At 40.5% G+C, this 17,656-nt stretch overlaps 2 protein-coding genes across 6 annotated transcripts in view; one reads left to right on the plus strand and one right to left on the minus strand.

The window, feature by feature from the left end:
* The first annotated feature begins 490 nt into the window (after positions 1-490).
* LOC133279414 (relaxin-3-like) lies at positions 491-3,529 on the plus strand. The gene is made up of 2 exons (XM_061473103.1): positions 491-806; positions 3,055-3,529. Exons 1-2 carry the CDS (start codon positions 575-577, stop codon positions 3,420-3,422), a joined length of 600 nt encoding a protein of 199 aa, XP_061329087.1. The 5' UTR covers positions 491-574; the 3' UTR covers positions 3,423-3,529.
* Positions 3,530-12,234: 8,705 nt separating this feature from the next.
* The window catches only part of JAK2 (Janus kinase 2), a 68,325-nt gene continuing 62,903 nt past the window's right edge, over positions 12,235-17,656 (minus strand). For all 5 annotated transcript variants that reach the window (XM_061473082.1, XM_061473084.1, XM_061473083.1 and 2 more), the window contains one exon: positions 12,235-16,449. In XM_061473082.1, the coding sequence (XP_061329066.1) occupies positions 16,342-16,449 (108 nt within the window). In that variant the 3' untranslated portion in view covers positions 12,235-16,341. The remainder of the gene's footprint in view (positions 16,450-17,656) is intronic.

Here is a 17,656-nt window from a genome sequence, read left to right on the forward strand (position 1 = left end):
ATTCAGGCTTTTAAATCCCACCTCAGCCGTCCACAGCTTAAACAGTGGAAGAGAGTTTATTTCACTTTACTTGCCCTGTCTTTTTGCTTCAAGGAAGCTGGATGTAGGAGTAGTTATGCAGGTTCTGCACAGGGAAAACACTGATGAGCACGAGTTTTTCCCATTTTAAGGGCCATTGGGGAGGGCACCGGCAACTGGTACTTGACCACAGAAGAGTAAACCCGGGACGGAGCCGGAGTGCCGGGGATGAAGCACGTCCCGGACAGAGCCGCTCCGAGCCGGGAGGCTGCGGGCGAGGCTCAGCTCCGCCGCGGCAGCACGCAGCGCGTCGGCGGTGCCACGGGACCTGCCGGGGGCCGACCCCAGGCCGCTTCCGAGCGCAAGTCCCGCCCGGCGGGAGCGGGGAGCGGGGAGCGGGGGCGGGCGGTGACTCAGCGCCTCCCTCAGCCTATAAAAGGCGGGAGGCGGGCTGGTAGCAGCAGCGCGCTCGGCACGCGGGGAAGGCAGCTGTTAGGCGCGAGGCCGCGGGCAGCTGGCGCTGAGCGAGCGAGCAGGCAGGGCAGGAAGCGGAGCCATGCGGGCCAAGCTGCAGCTGCTGTGCGCTGTGGCGGCGCTGCTGTGCGCCGCGGCACCGGGTCCGCACCGTGCTCGGGGCGCGGCGCCCGCCGTGCCCCCTGCGGGCGAGGGCGATGGGTACGGGATGAAGCTGTGCGGAAGGGAGTTCATCCGCGCCGTCATCTTCACCTGCGGCGGGTCCCGCTGGAAGCGCCTCTCCGCGCTGGCCATGGAGCCGACGGCCGCGGCCGGTGAGTATCCGAGGAGCGGACAGGGCGAGGTTAGCGGCCGCGACAGGCGGACGGCGGCGCGGCAGCCCCTCGGACAGAGGTAGCTCTCGGGGCTCCTCGGTCGCCGGAGGCTCCGTGAGGAGACACGGGACAATGGGATAGAGCGGACAAAGGCTAGCGCCTCGGGGCGCTCCGCGCTCCTCCCGCCCCAGCCGCGGTCGGAGCGTCCTCGGCGCTCCAGCTCCCGGCGCCGCTCGGCGGTTCCCGCGACTTAGGAAAGGAGCCCCCAGATGTAGAGGAGGAGACGGGGCACTCACTGGTGTGGTATTAGTTGGGATAACTCGCGAAGTTTGGGTCTGTTCAGGGACCTTGCTGTGCACGGGGATGAGCACCCCTGCCGGCGGCAGAGTCTCCCTGGGCGCTCTTTACTTAAAAAAGCCAAACGCACACAATAAATGGCAGATGTAGGTAAGTGTGATGCGCCCCAGGAAGCGGTAGGGAGTGCTTCTCGCTGTGGCTTCGCTCCCTTGCCGAAGCTTGTAATTCTCCGGTCCGGGGAGACCTGTCTCGATCTCCCCTCCCTGGCAGGAGCTGTAAGCGGTGCGCCTCGCCCTCCAGAGGTGTGCGAGGGGCGCTGCTGGACGTGGGGTCCTTCTGTGCTTTTATCTGTCGCTTGTGCTGCTCTGTACAGAAGAGTTGGCACGTTGGAGGGCGGATGGGACTCTAGTGCTTCAGTTTAAACGGCAAGAACTGCTTCAGGGATCTGTGGTGGAACAGATAATGGGTAAAATGTGCCTCAGGTAACTTTACAGTCTCACGGTCCAAGTCAAATATATTAAGAAAATGTAAGCAGATGGGGTTTGGGCAGTGTTCTGAAATTACAGCAGTGTAACAGGGTAATTTTAAACCTCATTGATACTGATATTTTGAATAGTGACTATAACATTTTTAAGAAAATTGGAACTGTGGCTAAACTGTGCCACAGAAGAGCTTTTTTCTTACTTGAGTATAGTGTTAATGAAATAACACTGGACCTCAGACAGTTAATGCAGCCAGCATTTTGGGTGTCTTGGGAATGTTTTACTTGGGTTTTGGGTTTTTGTTTGTTTGGTTTTGTGTTTGTTTTTTTCTTTTTCCAGTGGAGTAAAAGATAAAATTTACCTTTGTAATTACAACAAGTTACATATATGCAGCCTCTACTGGGGTTGTGTTCTTTCCCAGCGAACTTTGTTCTTATTAACAGTAGCTTCTGAGAGCAGCAGTCAGTAAGGAGCCTGCACTGTGCTGGATGCTGTCTAAGTCATCCCTGCCCCAAAAGATTACTAAATAGCAGTTACCATCTAACTGGTAAAGAAGCTACAGCCACTTTTTTTGTACATATTCAGGCAGCTGTTCTATCTGAAAGTTAGCTTCCACATATTAATTAGTAGCATTAATGTAAATATAACATTCTCTGGGTGTTCTCATATTCTTTTAGCTTTCTGAAACAAAAAAAAAAAACATACTAACAGCGTTAAGACCACAAGACAAACACTCTGGATTTTCATTTTCACTTAAATGAAAGAGCTGCTTTTCTTCGTATTGGCTGAAGTAAGCAATGCCGCTTGCATTGCAGAAGTAAGGCCAAGAGAAACAGTATGAAGTGAAAGGAAGTAGAGCTGGATTTTTGAGAACACTTCAGTCAGTGAGACAAAGTGTGTTTCTGAGTAAATTCTGCAAGCCTCTGCCCTTGATAAATGAATGAGTGGAAAGCATAGGCTGAAAATAGCTATGGAAAAACACAATCTATAAGAAGCAGTTTACATACTTCATCCAATATTTAGTCCTCCCTACATCTGTTCTTCATATGATGCTAGTTTGTGCAGTTGTACATGGTACAGGAGTGGTCTAATCTAATTTATGGGCCACATGACATAGTACTGTGTGGTTTCTGGGCACAGGTCTTTACCAAAAAAATTAGTTTCTATAGAAGTATTGAGACTTCTAGTCAGTAACACTGAAGTTGAAAAGATAATTGTACCTCATGCATGGCTCTAGCTGTGCACTCTCTGTGTCTACCAGGCAGCATAGTCTTTAAAATGTAAGATTCCCATAAAAGTAAGCTGTAAGTAAATCATGGAGTGGAGACTCTGCAATCCTGACAAGTGTCCTAGATAACAGTACTTCGCTTGTTATTAATGGAAGGGGTTTTATTGCTGTTTTAGGTCTACATGCTCCTTTTGGTACTCCTACAGTCTGAACTGAAAAAAAAAATCTTGTCTTTAAACAGATTCTGTGAGAACAGCAAGTAACAAACTACTGGGAAACTTGAAGCTGCAGTCAGTTTCGGGTCCTGAAGTGGAGCAGCCACGGAGAAGCGGCCAATCTTTTGGATGGGAGATGATTAATGACTTGTATAATTTGAATGACAATAATGAGTATGTACCTGGGGCAGATGACTTTAAAGAACTTGTTCGAAAGGTAGAGGAGGCTGTTAAGAAGGAGAGGGGGGGAACAGGAATTGCAAACCCCATGGGGTCAAACAATTACCTTTGGGCCAAGTATCCCAGAAGAAAACGTGACTCTCTGGGGTTGGCAGGAATTTGTTGCAAATGGGGCTGTACAAAAGCTGAAATAAGTGCCATATGCAGAGTTTAAAATCCTCTCCGCGTTTACGCATGAAATCAATGTTTGTTGCAGTGCTACTTTATTGAATAATATACGGAGGAAGAAAGCTCTTGCTGTATTTTATTTGTGTTTGTGTCTGTGTGCCTGTCAATACTGCTGATTGTCTTTAAAAGTAATAAAAAAAATTTAAGTGTAATTGTAGTGACTTTGGTTTGCTGCAGTAACTTTCAGTCTGTTTTTTACTAAGCCTTTTCATTTTAAGGTTGAGCCTTTAACTTACTACAAGTGAATTATATATTTGTAGCCTTTTAGGAAGAACTTCAATATTTCATAAAAGGGCAATTACACTAAGTGTTACAAAAGTTTTCCTTCTCTGTCAACTGAAGGAACATCCAGATAAGTTATTGAAATGCACTGTGCAAAGCTGTACAGAAAGAATATTTCACCAGTTGAGATTCCACTCAATTCTTACTGAGTTTACTGATTACTTTTGAACATACTTTTCTAATTCCCTTGTAATTGCAGAATCATTTTATGCAATATTGTCTTTCTAGAAACTTTACCACAATACAACACTTGCAGCCAAAGAATTTCTTCTTCCACTCACAAATGGGCTTAGCAGGTGAATTATTAACACAATTATTCCTGTATATCTTACTTCCTGTTTTTTTCCCTACCGCTGCAGAGCAAGAGCATTGGGTGTGCTTAAAGTAATTTTTTCTACAGACACTCAGACATCTTCCTGTGTCTTATGGTGTGCTGGTCTGCTCTGCTTTAGATGTATTTCTAAGTTGCTAATAGCACAGTTGTTACCTTTGGAAAAGGCAACCTGAAGAATTAAGCCATACTCTTCTTTGATTGAAATACTGCTTAGTGAAATTGTTGCATCACTTTATTCCTTTTCCGAAGACACTACTGTTTTCGAATAACCAGGCATCTAACAATCCTTTTCTTTTTAAATTAAAAAAACAGGGCAGAGTGAGTGTTCACTATCATAGAATCACAGAATGGTTTGGGTTGGAAGGGACCTTAAAGCTCATCCAGTTCCAACCCCCTTGCAATGTGCAGGGACACCTTCCACTGGGCCAGGTTGCTCAAAGCCCCATCCAACCTCACCTTGAACACTATGCTCTCATCTTCCAGCTAAACAGCTGCAAAACATTCCTGTCCTGCTCAAATGTCTTGGTCTTGGAGCCTTTCAGTAATGTAAGTAAGAGGCTGGTGTGTTTTATGAGTTGATGACAGCAAGGACACATTGCTGGTCTGGGGGGGGTGGGAAGATACATGCTTCAGATCCTTCTAGGCCTGATACCAGGAACAATGTGTGCCAAGTTACCTGAACAACCACTTTTCCCAACCTCTTGGGGTTTGTAGCAGTGCTGCTCCACTTCTGTTTCAGAGAAGTCTGGTACTTTCCATACCTTGTCAGACTTCCTACATTACCAAATTTATCTTACATGTCCCAGCACTAGGTCTCCTGGGTCTCTTCCACACTCGCTGAATGCTGCACGAGAGAGGGAGAACCATGTGTGTGTATCTCTTTTGCATAAGGTTGATGAGCCTGCAAAATATAAACCAAGGTTTAAAGAGAAGCATTCACAGCTTTGCATTTTAAAACTTTCAGCCCAGCACTGAAGAGTGTATAGATACAACTTCCTCTGTATCCCTCAGTTCTTTGTCTGTGTTGCCTCCTGGAGGTGTGGAACAGAGAAATACCTTCAAAGAGGTACACTCATCCTGGAAAGGACTTTTTATTCATTGAAACCTCATTGTTTAATGTCTACATGTCTACTTTTCAAGGATTTTTTTAGACTACCCTACAATTCCTGGGAATCTTTCAAAAATTTATAGGAGGAAGCACAGGTTCCACTTTCTTGCTGTCCCCCTCAGACTCTCCTTTTGGCAGACCCTTAGCAGATACAGCTTTGTCAGTCTGTGTTCAAGCACACACAAGCTTTTTCTCTTATTGTGGTTCCATGCTTGGCCAAAACTTTACTCGGGCGACAGCAACCATCTCAAGATTTGTCGGTGAGCTGGGTTTGAGCTTGCACAGGGTCCAGGCCACATAGACAGGCCATATTTGAAGCTAAAAGTCATTATCAGTCAGGAGAGAGTATGGTAAAATATTGACTCCAGCTATGGTCACAGCCGTGTACCTATTCTAAATTCAAAGCTTGCTTATCACAGTGACTTGGGCTTGAAAAAAGCACCTGTCCTGCTCATAGCATAATCCTTTTGCATGGAAGTATACATAAGTGAACATTCACCAGTGTTCCCAACTTGGCTTAACAAGTCTTTCTTTCAGACTTGAAGCATCTAAAAATCTCTAGAATTTTTCCTTTGAGCCTATATTTAACCATAAACTTAGAACACAGCTAAACTAAATTAGTTGACCTGAATAGGTAACTGAAGGATCAATGCCCCATGACACAGCCCCCTGCTATCTATGAAGAGATCATCAAGGAGGCAGGCTTTTCACAGCATTACATAGGAAGAGGATGAGAAATAAAGGTGATTGATAGGTGGGACACCAAAGGCTCAGGCAGGAGATACGAAGAAGCCTTTTGCTCACAAGGGCAACCCAACAATGGGGCCAGAACACAGGGAAGTTGTGCTGCCTCCAGCCTTGGGGAGCTTTATTTTCTTGATGTGGTATTGAGACAGGTAAGCAGAAGCATTTTAGTTCATTATATGCAAATATATATTCATTATATGCTAATTTTGTTGATTATATACTGAACATTATATACTATCATATATATATACACACTGTAACTATTTTTTTACACAGGTGCAAGAAGATAGGAAACAGGAATGGCTAGATGTTTCAAATCATACTCGAAATAATGTCTTAATTGGCATGAGAGGGGTTTGGTTGGATAGTTCATACAGACAAGTATGGTCTGTTCAGGAAAGATAGCTAAGACCAAAAGGTTATTTCAAGGATGTGCATGTTTATTCTTAGTCCAGAAGGGCTATCAGATGCTAGAGTGACTAAAGATTTCTCAGTAAAAGCAATATTGATGTCATGAAGGGGACTATTGTAGGCTGTAAATTAAGAAGATAATAGAGATTAGTCTTTCTCTGGGTGACTAAAGGACTTATCAAAAGCATGAGAACTTCATACTAATGGGAAATTTCAATTATCATTTTGATGATAAAGCAGTACAGAAGGGCACAGACTACCCAGAAAATTCTGGAAATGCCTTGAAGCACTCTGAAGAAGATGGAGAAAAGAGCTGGAGGCGAATGTACTATTTAATTACAACTACTAGAAAAGATCTGACTAAGAATGTGGGCACAGTGGGCATCACAAGAAAGAATGACCATGGTATAATCATTTTTAGAAAAGAAAGGAGCATTAAGACAAATCATGACATAAAGAAACAAAACCAGTGTATCTGTCTACCTAATGTCTCTCCCCATTCTCCAGTATTTACTGAAATTACTAAGTGCCATTGACTAGCCCAACTGCACCAGTCATCTAGCACTGAGAACTGAGACTAGGCTAATGTTGTAGATGAGTGGAATGCAAGGTATTTCCAGAGGTAACAGGCAAGAACCTGCATGTGTATGATGTTTGTAAGCTCCAGACTGCCCATGCAGAAGCTATTGTGCATGGACTAGATAGACTGGATGTTAAATTTGATTTAACTTTTTAATTGATATATCAGTATTTCTGAGGAGAAGCCACTTTCAACAGTGACCTGACTAAGAGGTTTTAATGACTAAGGTAGAAAAGCCCATGGATCTGATTAGAGCTCAGTCAGCTGTAGCTCAGGCAACACATCTAGCATCCACATTTAACAGTTCTTTTCAACTCCTCTTGGTGTAATTGTTTAGCTTTCATTTTTTCATTGTTCAAGTTAGATATACTCAATCATACCCTAAGTGATTGCTAACTGGAGTTCTCTGTGGGGGAAAATACACTTGAGACGTATACTCAGTTTAACTAATTTAAATCTCTGATTTGTTAATATTTGATTTCTTAATAAAGTTTTACAAAAGCTCTGTAATAATTGTTATACATATATATAAAAAGTAAAGTTGAAATGAGCTGTCTAGGTTCAGTAGAACTGTAGATAAGATTACAGAAGCAAACCAAGAACAGTAATAGCAACTACTTTTGCAGGACTCTTTTTCTTTCTTTCTAAGAAAACAGTAATAAGATAGCAGCTGTATTACAGAGGGAATGAAATATGGTGTTAATTTTCTCCCACTATGCAGGATCAATCAGTCACACACCACCCAGCTAAAATTGATCAGATGTGCTTAAAATATGTACTGACCGCACAATTTGATCTTGAACAAGATTCTCCTTGTTTAGATGGTCTGATTTGCCTCAATTCTGCTATAACTGTACAATAATATTCTTTTCTCTCCTGGCATACTTAATCCATCTTTGGGCTCTTCTCACATTTCCAGTTCTTCTGTGAATCTTTTACAAGGTGGCAGGTGTATCTTTAGAAGTTATCTGACATAATTTCGTTCTTATTATTGCTTATTATTACAAAGAAACAAATTCTTTGAGACGTCTTGTCTTTAACATCAGATTTATCTCCACAGAGGCGCTAGTTCGAGATCCAAGATTGACAGAAAATTTTGTTTTCCATTCCATCATTTGTGATGCAAGCAGGGTATGTTTGACATCTCCCTCTCTGTTCAGCCACCAATTTGAAGATCTGATACTACAGACAAAGGAAAGCAAGGTAAAGATGATAATTTGCATAAACAGGTGTTTTGGAGAGTTCCAAACTTTTTGCTTAAGGGAAAGGTATTTATAAAATACCATTAGGCTTTCATTATAAACTTAAAATCCTTAAAATTGGATCTTAGTTGAATCTGAAGTTTAAAACCAACTCAGTTTCATAGACATTCTTACTTCTAAAGGGCCTATGGCTTTTGTTGCTGCCCAAACCTATTTGTTTGTGAGAGGCTTGCTGGCAATTTCAGATTACAAAGCCCAATTCAATGCCAGGAGTGTTTCCCTACATAGCATCTGATAGGCCTGCCTTAGTAGGCCCTCATTCTGGTGACTGAGGTTAGTAATGGAAAATGCACACCAAAATAACAGTACATTTCTATTCAATGTCAAGCCACTTGACATTGCTAAGCTTGACGTATTAAGCAAACCAAGTATAGAACAGGTATTTGACTCAGAGCCATCTCAACCACCTATGATCACCTGAGACCAGCCCCGGTTTATCATTCCCAGCTAAAAGCAGAGTTAAGCCCAGAGGACTACCCCACTTCTCTCCTGCCTCACTGTAAGGTTTCTAAGGGGCAGCTCAGTTTTAACATAGAACAGCTCCACCTCAGCCACATCCTGCCCTTGTGTGGTGCTGGACCTGGACTGGCACGTTCTCTTTCATATGCCTCTGGACTGGATCACAGCACAGGGTGCTCCTACACTGCTCCCCTCCTATCCTAAAGCAAGGCTCCACCTTTGCCAGCATGGTCACAATGCTGATCGGCCTGCTCCAAATCTCTGTAAGCTCACCAACTGAGTGGGAGATGCTGACTGCCCATCTCTGAAGCCACATGTCCCAAAGGGCCCAACAGTCCCATACAGGGGGCTATAGTTTCTCCAGGGCAGGTTCTTTTCTCCATATCGTATTGTTCCTGTAACAGCATGGTTGTCCAGACACTTGCAACATGGGATGTCCCAAAAACCTTCATAGAGAGGCTGTGATGCTAGCCCCATATCAATTTCATTTTAGCCTTTGAATTATAGACTGTACAGCAAGGTAGTAAAATTTTGCTTAGTCCTGGGAAATGAAGGGCATATCTAGTACCTTGTAAGTATTCTTCATTTAGATCTTCTCCACAGATTTGAAATTTAAGTTGTATCTTGTAGAGACCATTCAGTATTAGACACTATTCTGCTTTCCATTTAACATTCATTTCTTCTGCTAAGAGAAGACTATTAGTCAAGAGCATGGATGCAAAAAGCAGGGGATTCATTTATAAAACTGTGTTCATATTCTAAATACAACCTCAAGGTCCTGATGTTTAGTTCATGCTCCAGTCATCTAGTTTGGGGTTAGAAGATCAGCTATGCTTTTCATAGCTTTTGCTGATGTTTCCTAGGAAGCACGATTTAGCTCACATTAGTTCATTTTCTTAATGACAGCATTACTCAAAATGAATTATTTGACACCTGCCATAATCTTCACTGCAGCCACTGTGCAAAAGGTTGAACTCCAGAAAGATGAGCCCAGGGCTTGCAAAGGCCTCACAGAAAGGCCCCCACACAACTCCCTCCCAGATCCCCTTGAAGCACACAGCTTTTGGTTTTGGCTGCTGTGACAACCAGCACTTCTGCCCCATAGAGCGCAACCTGCCAGCTCTTGCGCAGAGGCAGGGCAGGGGCACAGATCCTGGGCACCATCTTCCCTGCCCTGCTGCAGCAGGCACCTGGGAACAACCAGGCAGTGCCAGCAAGCATTGAACTGCCAGACCACTGTTGCTCATGTTTCTTCTGTGCAGTGCTGTATAGCTTCTGAGTTAGCACTACTTCAAATATAGCTAAAACACTTTCTTTGAAGGCCTTTCAGTAGCACTACAGCCTTACAGGTACTCTAGGGAGGAGGAGTTAAAAAAACAACTGGTTTATGTCTAGTCACATCTTTCAGATATTACTGCTTACTGCAACATTTTCCAGATATTATTCTTCCAGTCCATTTCTTTTGACTTGTTCACATCACCAGCATCTGGCTCTATGAATTGCATGCATGGGGTTATTAAACACCTGGATTTCCCCCAGTTTTACCATTTAGACCAATTTCATTCTGCTTTAATCTGAGAAATTTTCCTTCTTTGGCTGCTCTTTGCCCTCAAATTCCTATTTTCTAGAGTTAATACTGCGTAGTGTATCACACGCTTCACACGAGTGCATGTCAGATGTGCAGTGCAGTCACAGATGGGTTGCACGGCTTTCTGAGAGCAGCTACCTCCTCTTACAAACACAGGAACCAGCACAGGCAGAAATCACTTGCCCCTCTAGCACCAACCTCGGTACTCACGTGCTAAGCAGTCCCTTTATACATTTCAGATGAGGCACTCTGGAAAATACATGGCAACTCAGTGTGTGCAGACACACAGCAGTAGTGTTTCTTAGGTGCAGAGATGCGATTTGACTTTTAGTAAGCTTACATGGATGTGAACTTCTTTTTTGTAAGTTCTCTAACAGTTTCAAATCTTTGTAACATAAAAGGAAAGGTAAGTGGCATATGGTTGTTTTATACTAGTTGTTTTGGGTTTTCTGATCTACATTCCTCAATGAGCTGATGTTTAGCACAGCTCCACATGGAAAATGCAACTGGATGCACAGAAACACAAGTACACAGCAAATGTCCCACAGAAGATTAAGGTAATAGCTCAATTTAATACGTTATTCCATCTTTCTCTTTCCCTGAAAAAAAAAACATGGAACCCAAGCCCAAGTTCAAACCCAACACAATGAATTCAATACTTGCTGTGCTACAGTATTCATTTAGCTAAAAATTCTTGAACTCCCCGTTTCTGGACATTTCTGCATTGCCTAAAATAATTAACCACAGAAAACTTGACGCATTTTAGTTTTACCTTGTCCTTCTGCTTATATTAGTATTATTTGGCTATAACATTAATATTTAATGTTTCTGCTCTTGGTCCCAGTGATTTGCATCCTGTGATTTGCATTTGGTCCCTTCCAATCTCTAGCATACTGTGATACTGTGATACACATGCGTCTGCATTTCTGGGGCAGATAAATATCTGAACTAGTCTCTGCTGCCTTGGTTGCTTTATACAATTAACATAATTATATCCCACTTGTTTTTTCTTTTAATGCCTCCCTAACCTAACAGTTTGGGGTAATCTTTGCAAACACTGGACAGTTTTATTCCTTTATTACTACCCACACAGAATGTTTCATTTGGTCTGACTGCAGTTTGACAGGTTTCTAAACCTGAATTTCAGAATTCATTAAAACCACTCTGAGTATTTATTTACAGAAGTACAAGAAGACCACCACACCATTGCATTCCATGAGAATGAGCTGAAGGCTCCATTGTCCTGCACTTTATGATACCGGGACAACATCCTTCATGACATTATTACACCCCCTGCAGTATTTTCATCTTCAAACTCCCTCCCTTTCCCAGACATTTGTTCTCTAGAACAATTAAAAATCCCAAATCATGTCAGGATAATGGGATTAGGAGGAACAGCAGAACACTACCTATAATAACCATTAAGCTTCGTTGGGATGGGATTTTGTCACATAAAATAATCTTCAGACAACATACTCTGAGAATTAGTTGCCTTTCATGTGTGGGAAGTGGAGAAAACAGTAGCTTAATTTTTATTGCCACCACAGTACAGTAACTTAAGTATGTATTTGCATGATTGTATTTATATGCATATTTTCCATTTTACCATCGTACTTCTCAAAATTTAGTGACACCATTCAACTCTGCTCAAGGTAAGTGGTGATAATTTTCATGTAAAGTTACAGGGAAGTCACACAAAAAGACAATTAAGGAATGCAAATCAAAAATTGGTTTCATAAGTTTGTGTTAGAAATGCTCAAGAACCGTAGTCTGGTAACAGGTGATCTGCTACTGGTCCCCGTCTTACAGACCTGATACTCTCTAAATACTGACAGTAAAAGGACATGCTTCTTCTTTCCAAAGTAATTGTCTTAAAGAAAAAGACAAAAATCAGAAATACCCAGTCCTACTGTTGTATGTCGTGTATTCTACCCTTTTAAACACACCAGCTGTCTTCAGTAGAGATTTAAACACCAGTAACTATTTTTAGGTATGATATAAAAGAACATTTTGGCAGGCATTTGCCATTCATCGTATTTAGTTATTTTATTTTCACTATCCAAACTCAAAACAAACGCACAATTAAGTTTCAGGTATCAATACACAGTTTCCTAAAAAAAACCACCCCTTTCATGTTCTCTTCCATAAAAGATGTGCTCAAAGTTTTGCAGTGTAACCATAAGTAGAAGGTTTCTTCTTTCCCCTCACCCCCTCCCTAAAAGTACTTTTCCTACTTTAATATAATGTATTGTAAATGTCTGAATCAAAAAGCAAAATTCAGAAGAACACTTCTTAGCCAAACATCTTTTCAGAATTGCTGTCTGGCATGGCACAACCTTAAGCAGTTTCTTTTGGTATATTAATTCTTGTATTTTTCACTTCGGTTAGGTCTCTGTGAGCATTTTACGTTTAAGGCAGACAATACACAATTCAGAAATACGTTAGTGCATATTTTTCATGGTATGGCATTTCCAGTAGACAGCAGTTTTTCGTAATTCACTGTGCATTTTACATTCCAGAAAGCTCTTCAGTGTTGAACATCAGCTTTTTTCCATCATTCTTCTTGTTCTTCTATGCTTCTACTTTTGCTCTCAGAACACTTATCCTGCAGGTACCTGTGATCACACATTCCTTAGAATCTTGCCTTCTTTACACAAGAGTTACATTTGTTAATACTTCATACAGTACCACTTCTTCCCATACATTTCAAGGCAGGTGGTCAACATCTCAAGTAAATGCAACAACTAAAAACTTAACTTTGGGACGGGGGGAGGGAGTGAGGGAGGAGAACCCTGTATTTTTACAGTTATATTCATCTGTACATTTAGTAACAATTATCTCAAGTGGAAACTTTTAATCAATACTAGGACTTGACAACAAGAATGTGAGATTCTCTTCCTGAAAATTCATTGTCTGCCTTATCACATGACAGTTGCAAGATTGTACAATCTATTTTAAAACACATTTTGAAGCTTCACGTATTTCTATTGATAGAGAACAAACCAATGTTACACTAAACAATACTTGTTTGCAGATATTCTGTGAGATCTAGAATAATATACGATATATTGTGCACTTAAGAGAAAAATTCTTTCACTTCAAATGCAAGTGCAAAGCAGTAGTTCATATTTCAATTCTATATCATAGCAGCAGCCATGTATGCATAAACCAGCACTTTTTATACCAAAAAAAAACACAAAACAAACATCACGGCGTTTGAGTAGCATGATTACACTAAAGTATGACAAATGCAATGCCAACTAAAGAAAGTACTTAAAACAAAGAACTGAGTCTGTTAATACAAAGACTATATAAAGATGGCATTACTCAACACTACTGTAGATCTGAGAGCTTTCAAAATGCAGTGCTTTTTGGTGGTGTGGGGTTTCTTTGGGTTGGGCTTTTTGTTTGTTTGTTTGTTTTTTAACAAGGGTTACTACGATTTGCAATAGCAAATTCAGCAAAATCACTGCATTTACATCCCAAAGAGTTTTTTGAGAACACCATTTTGTCTCCTCCAGGACCTAAAATTGACCCTGCAGATGATCACACATCTCCCCAGTGTCCTAAGCACTACTTGGTCCTATTCACCCAGCTAAAAATATACCAAATGATCAAGCCCTTTGCACAAACAGGCTTGTAATAAAAGTCTGTATGTTCCTGACCAACAGCACAAAATTATAATGCAGTGTGAAGATATGGCTTTCTCTAAAAAATATAAAGTATTAAAGCAAAAAAAAAAAAAAATAATCCACGAAACACTTTAAAATGATCCTTGAGTTCATCACTATGTTTATACAATCAAATAAACTGTGTAATCAGTCTTACTAGAGTAGAACAAGAAAAAGACTTTTTATTCACTTCAAAAAATAGCAGACTGGAAGATTTCTTCATTGGATTACATGAGCTTCCCTGAGATTTTTACATAAATTATATTTAGTCTACTATATATTGGAAACCAGTTAACTACTGAGTGTCATACACTGCAAATTTTACATAATTCCTGCATGTGTTATCCAGCTAAAATGCTGTTTCAATGCTTTAAAGCTTTATCTTCTTTTGTTACAAAAAACACGTACATACAACTGAGACTACAAATGCAAAGACATTTTTTGCACAAAATTTAAAATCCTCAAAGCAATATATAGAAATGGAGAAAACAGATGTTACACTGAACAAAGCACTTCAAAGTTCTTCGCAGCTTAAAAACTGATCATGAAATTAGTTTTTAAAATTGTCTATGAAGTGCTTGACGGCAAGAAAATGAACAGAAATATTGTTAAATGCAATGGGCAGCATTCTGTATTTAGCAATCTCCCATATTACAAAATAGTAATTTTGTATGAGTAATTGTGGGAGAGAAACATCATAGTGGTACAAAACATTGCTATACTGGCACTGTGTTACACTAAGTATGGATTTTTATTTGTTTTTTTTTTAAATTGAGGTACTTAAATTTCTGACAAGATGGATGCAGTTAATCACACATCTTAAGGAGGACCCACAGTGAAAGTAACTATGTTTCACTGACTTAACTGCCACAAATTGTGTAAGTGAACACTTTATTTTTAAATACAAATCTAGATATCAGGTCAGTTTGCTAAGCTGCATATCCCCTTAATTGAACTGCTTTCAGCAAAAGTCCAAGAAAAACAAGCATTGTACTTTGCAAACAATTATGCTTAAGTAAAACCAACAACAACAACAACAACGAGATTACTTGAATTAAACAAAACCTGCAACTTCACTGCTCTGAGATACGAGATTATCCCCAAGTTTTATGCCTGGAGGCAAAACCAAACACTTGTCCAGAAATTTTTGTTAGACTTATTTCAAAAGCTGTATTTTACAGCGTTAAGTAATCTGTTCAAGGTAGCTCTGATCTCCTTCCAGTTCTCACTAACTGGGCTCATGTCCTTGCCTTCCACCGAGTGTGAAAAAATTGCACTTGTAATTCTTCCTTTCAAATACTCGCATTTTGGGTATTACCAGGGAAAGAAAAAGGAGGTGACTTGGGCCACTTCATTACAAAACAGACTTGATGTGGTTGTGACTGGCCGTTCAGATACTGAGCCTTAAGCGTTCTGTTTTTTTGTACTGGAGGGAAGGTGTGACTATCTAACAGCAAAGTGAGGAACTGTGAAATTGAGGGCATTTTCTAGATTTTTCATTCTGCTGTAAAAAAGGTCCCAATTTACAGATACATTTACAACTGCATGAAAATTACAAGAATGGGAAGAATGAAACAGCAGCATTTTAAAACAGTATCTTTAGCTTTTCCAGAAACAAACTGAAGATACTGCCTTGTATAAAACGGCTTAATTTCCACTTGTCATCACTGTATATTCAATTTTACAGAGGGAATCTAATACTCAACTGAGGAAAAGAAGACTAAGAAAAACTGGATGTTTTTTTTCATTTTAAATTAAAATTTTCACATGGGTGAGCAGGATTTCTGGCTCTCCAAATTAGGAACAATTTATTCCCTTCCCCTCAAAATACTTACAGTACATAACCCAGCCTAGTATACCTCTTTGCATATATTACTGGCTGATAACTGATTCAGGCATGCACACTGAAAGTTTGTGGGTTACACAACCACTTCTGTTTTATTATACAGAGAAGCCATTTCTGCATCAACACTGAAAAAAATGGTAAAACTGTATTAACAAATGAAAGACCTTGTGCAACACACAAAACAGGGTACCAAATCACTATACATCCAGTCTGAAAAGACTTTACTAGAAGTCTTTTCTGTGCATCTCCATTTCAACAAGGAAATACACTGGGCTTTTCACCTTGTAATCTCACCATATTTTAAGTCACCTCTTTTTTTTCATTGCCAAGTAAGGCAAATAATGGTATTTTAGACTGACCATATATTAGAATCTTTTACTTAGAAAAATAATTCCTCTCTCCCCATTGAGAATTTCAACATATTCTCACAGTAACATCCCGATAAAGAAAACCAGCAGGATTCCTCACTATGCAGATTAAGATAGGAACTTTGCCACACAGATTTTACATTCAGCTAAGATGAGATACACATGTCATGCATACGCCAATTATACACAGCAGACCAAATATGTTTTGTTCTGCATTCCAACATATCATCTGAAGGAGGGACAGTCTTCTCATCCACCCATGTTGTCCCTTATGTGATCCACTCGTTGAGCAAGATCCCTAAAGGTGGGTCGCTGGGTAACATTGTTGTTCCAGCATTCTTTCATGATAGCATAGATCTGGAGAAGAAACAAAGAAAATCAGTGGGTTTAAACCACGACACCATCCAACTTAACTTTATGCTTTCAAGCAACAGTGTAGTGCAAGAGTGTGCCTGAAGTCTTGCTATACCTCTCGGTTTACCTGCTTGATCCCAATGACAGCAAGAAGTGAGGATAGCAAGCTCTGCAAAAGCCTTTATTATAACAGGAGATTTAAAAAAAAAAATAGTATAGAAATTCACTCAGCTAGATTGTAAAATTTTTAAGACATTTGTTATTTTGCTGAGTTTTTATCTTCTTGCTTGCTCTTATTTTTTTGAAAGCTCAAGAATGTTTAAAATTACAAATACTTTAACAGTCTGACCAAAATCAGATTAACAAAGACAGCAGTTAGAAGTTAAGCTTCCCCTGCAACATTAACATACACTTCTCTGAATCAGGATATTTAATTCTCAATTACTCTTCATGTATAATTGGAAAGAAGGCAGAAAACTTCTCATATTTCCAACAACTTTTTAGATGTTGCTTAAGAGCAATCTGCACAGCTCACAGGAAAAAAAGGTAGTTATCAGTTCCTTTTTTTTTTTCCCCAGCAGATCTGAAACTCCTGCATCGATCAAGCTGCTTTAGATACACGTGTCAAGCAGCTTGTAAACTACAGACATCTGGAAGATTTAGTATCTGTGATGTCTGGCCTTTCAGAATGAATTTGGAAGAGCAGTTTCTAACAAAAGAGAAACTTTTCCATCTTGCTTTGGTATCTGAAGAAATGTCAGATATTGGAACCTTTGCATTAGTTTGCATAGTTTCCGTAACACAGATTATGTATTATCTTTTATATATGACATTCAGGTTATCTACAAAAAGCCAGACCTTTACAGTTCAACAACTCTGGTACTCATAATGCAAGAAAGGTTACTTCAGAGACTTCTTCCCCTGTGGCTTCCCTGCTTCATCTGTACTACTCTCTTCGCTGCTAGCCCACTTGCCCTCAATCTCTCCTCTGTTTCTAGTTTTGCATGGGTTATTTCTTTACAAGCGCTTGATTCCAAAGGGATGCAAGCAATAGATCTGAGCTGGAAGTTGCACATGTTAAAAAGCGTAACTATTTTAATTGCATTCTTTCCCTACTGATTCACCTGCCCAGCCCTAAAAGGTTTGACTCAAGCTGAAGTGCACCTGTTCTGACTTAGAAGTAGCATGAAAAGTGTTTTTTAAAACATTT

This window comes from Pezoporus flaviventris, unplaced genomic scaffold, assembly GCF_033815535.1.
Source record: "Pezoporus flaviventris isolate CSIRO_AGI_PZ_B2104156 unplaced genomic scaffold, CSIRO_AGI_Pfla_v1 ptg000076l, whole genome shotgun sequence".
Classification (NCBI taxonomy): domain Eukaryota; kingdom Metazoa; phylum Chordata; class Aves; order Psittaciformes; family Psittacidae; genus Pezoporus; species Pezoporus flaviventris.

Coding starts and splice junctions, on each gene's coding strand:
- LOC133279414 (XM_061473103.1), top strand. CDS start 575: ATGCGGGCCAAGCTGCAGCTGCTGTGCGCTGTGGCGGCGCTGCTGTGC. Junction 807..3,054: donor GGAGCCGACGGCCGCGGCCG/GTGAGTATCCGA, acceptor GTCTTTAAACAG/ATTCTGTGAGAACAGCAAGT.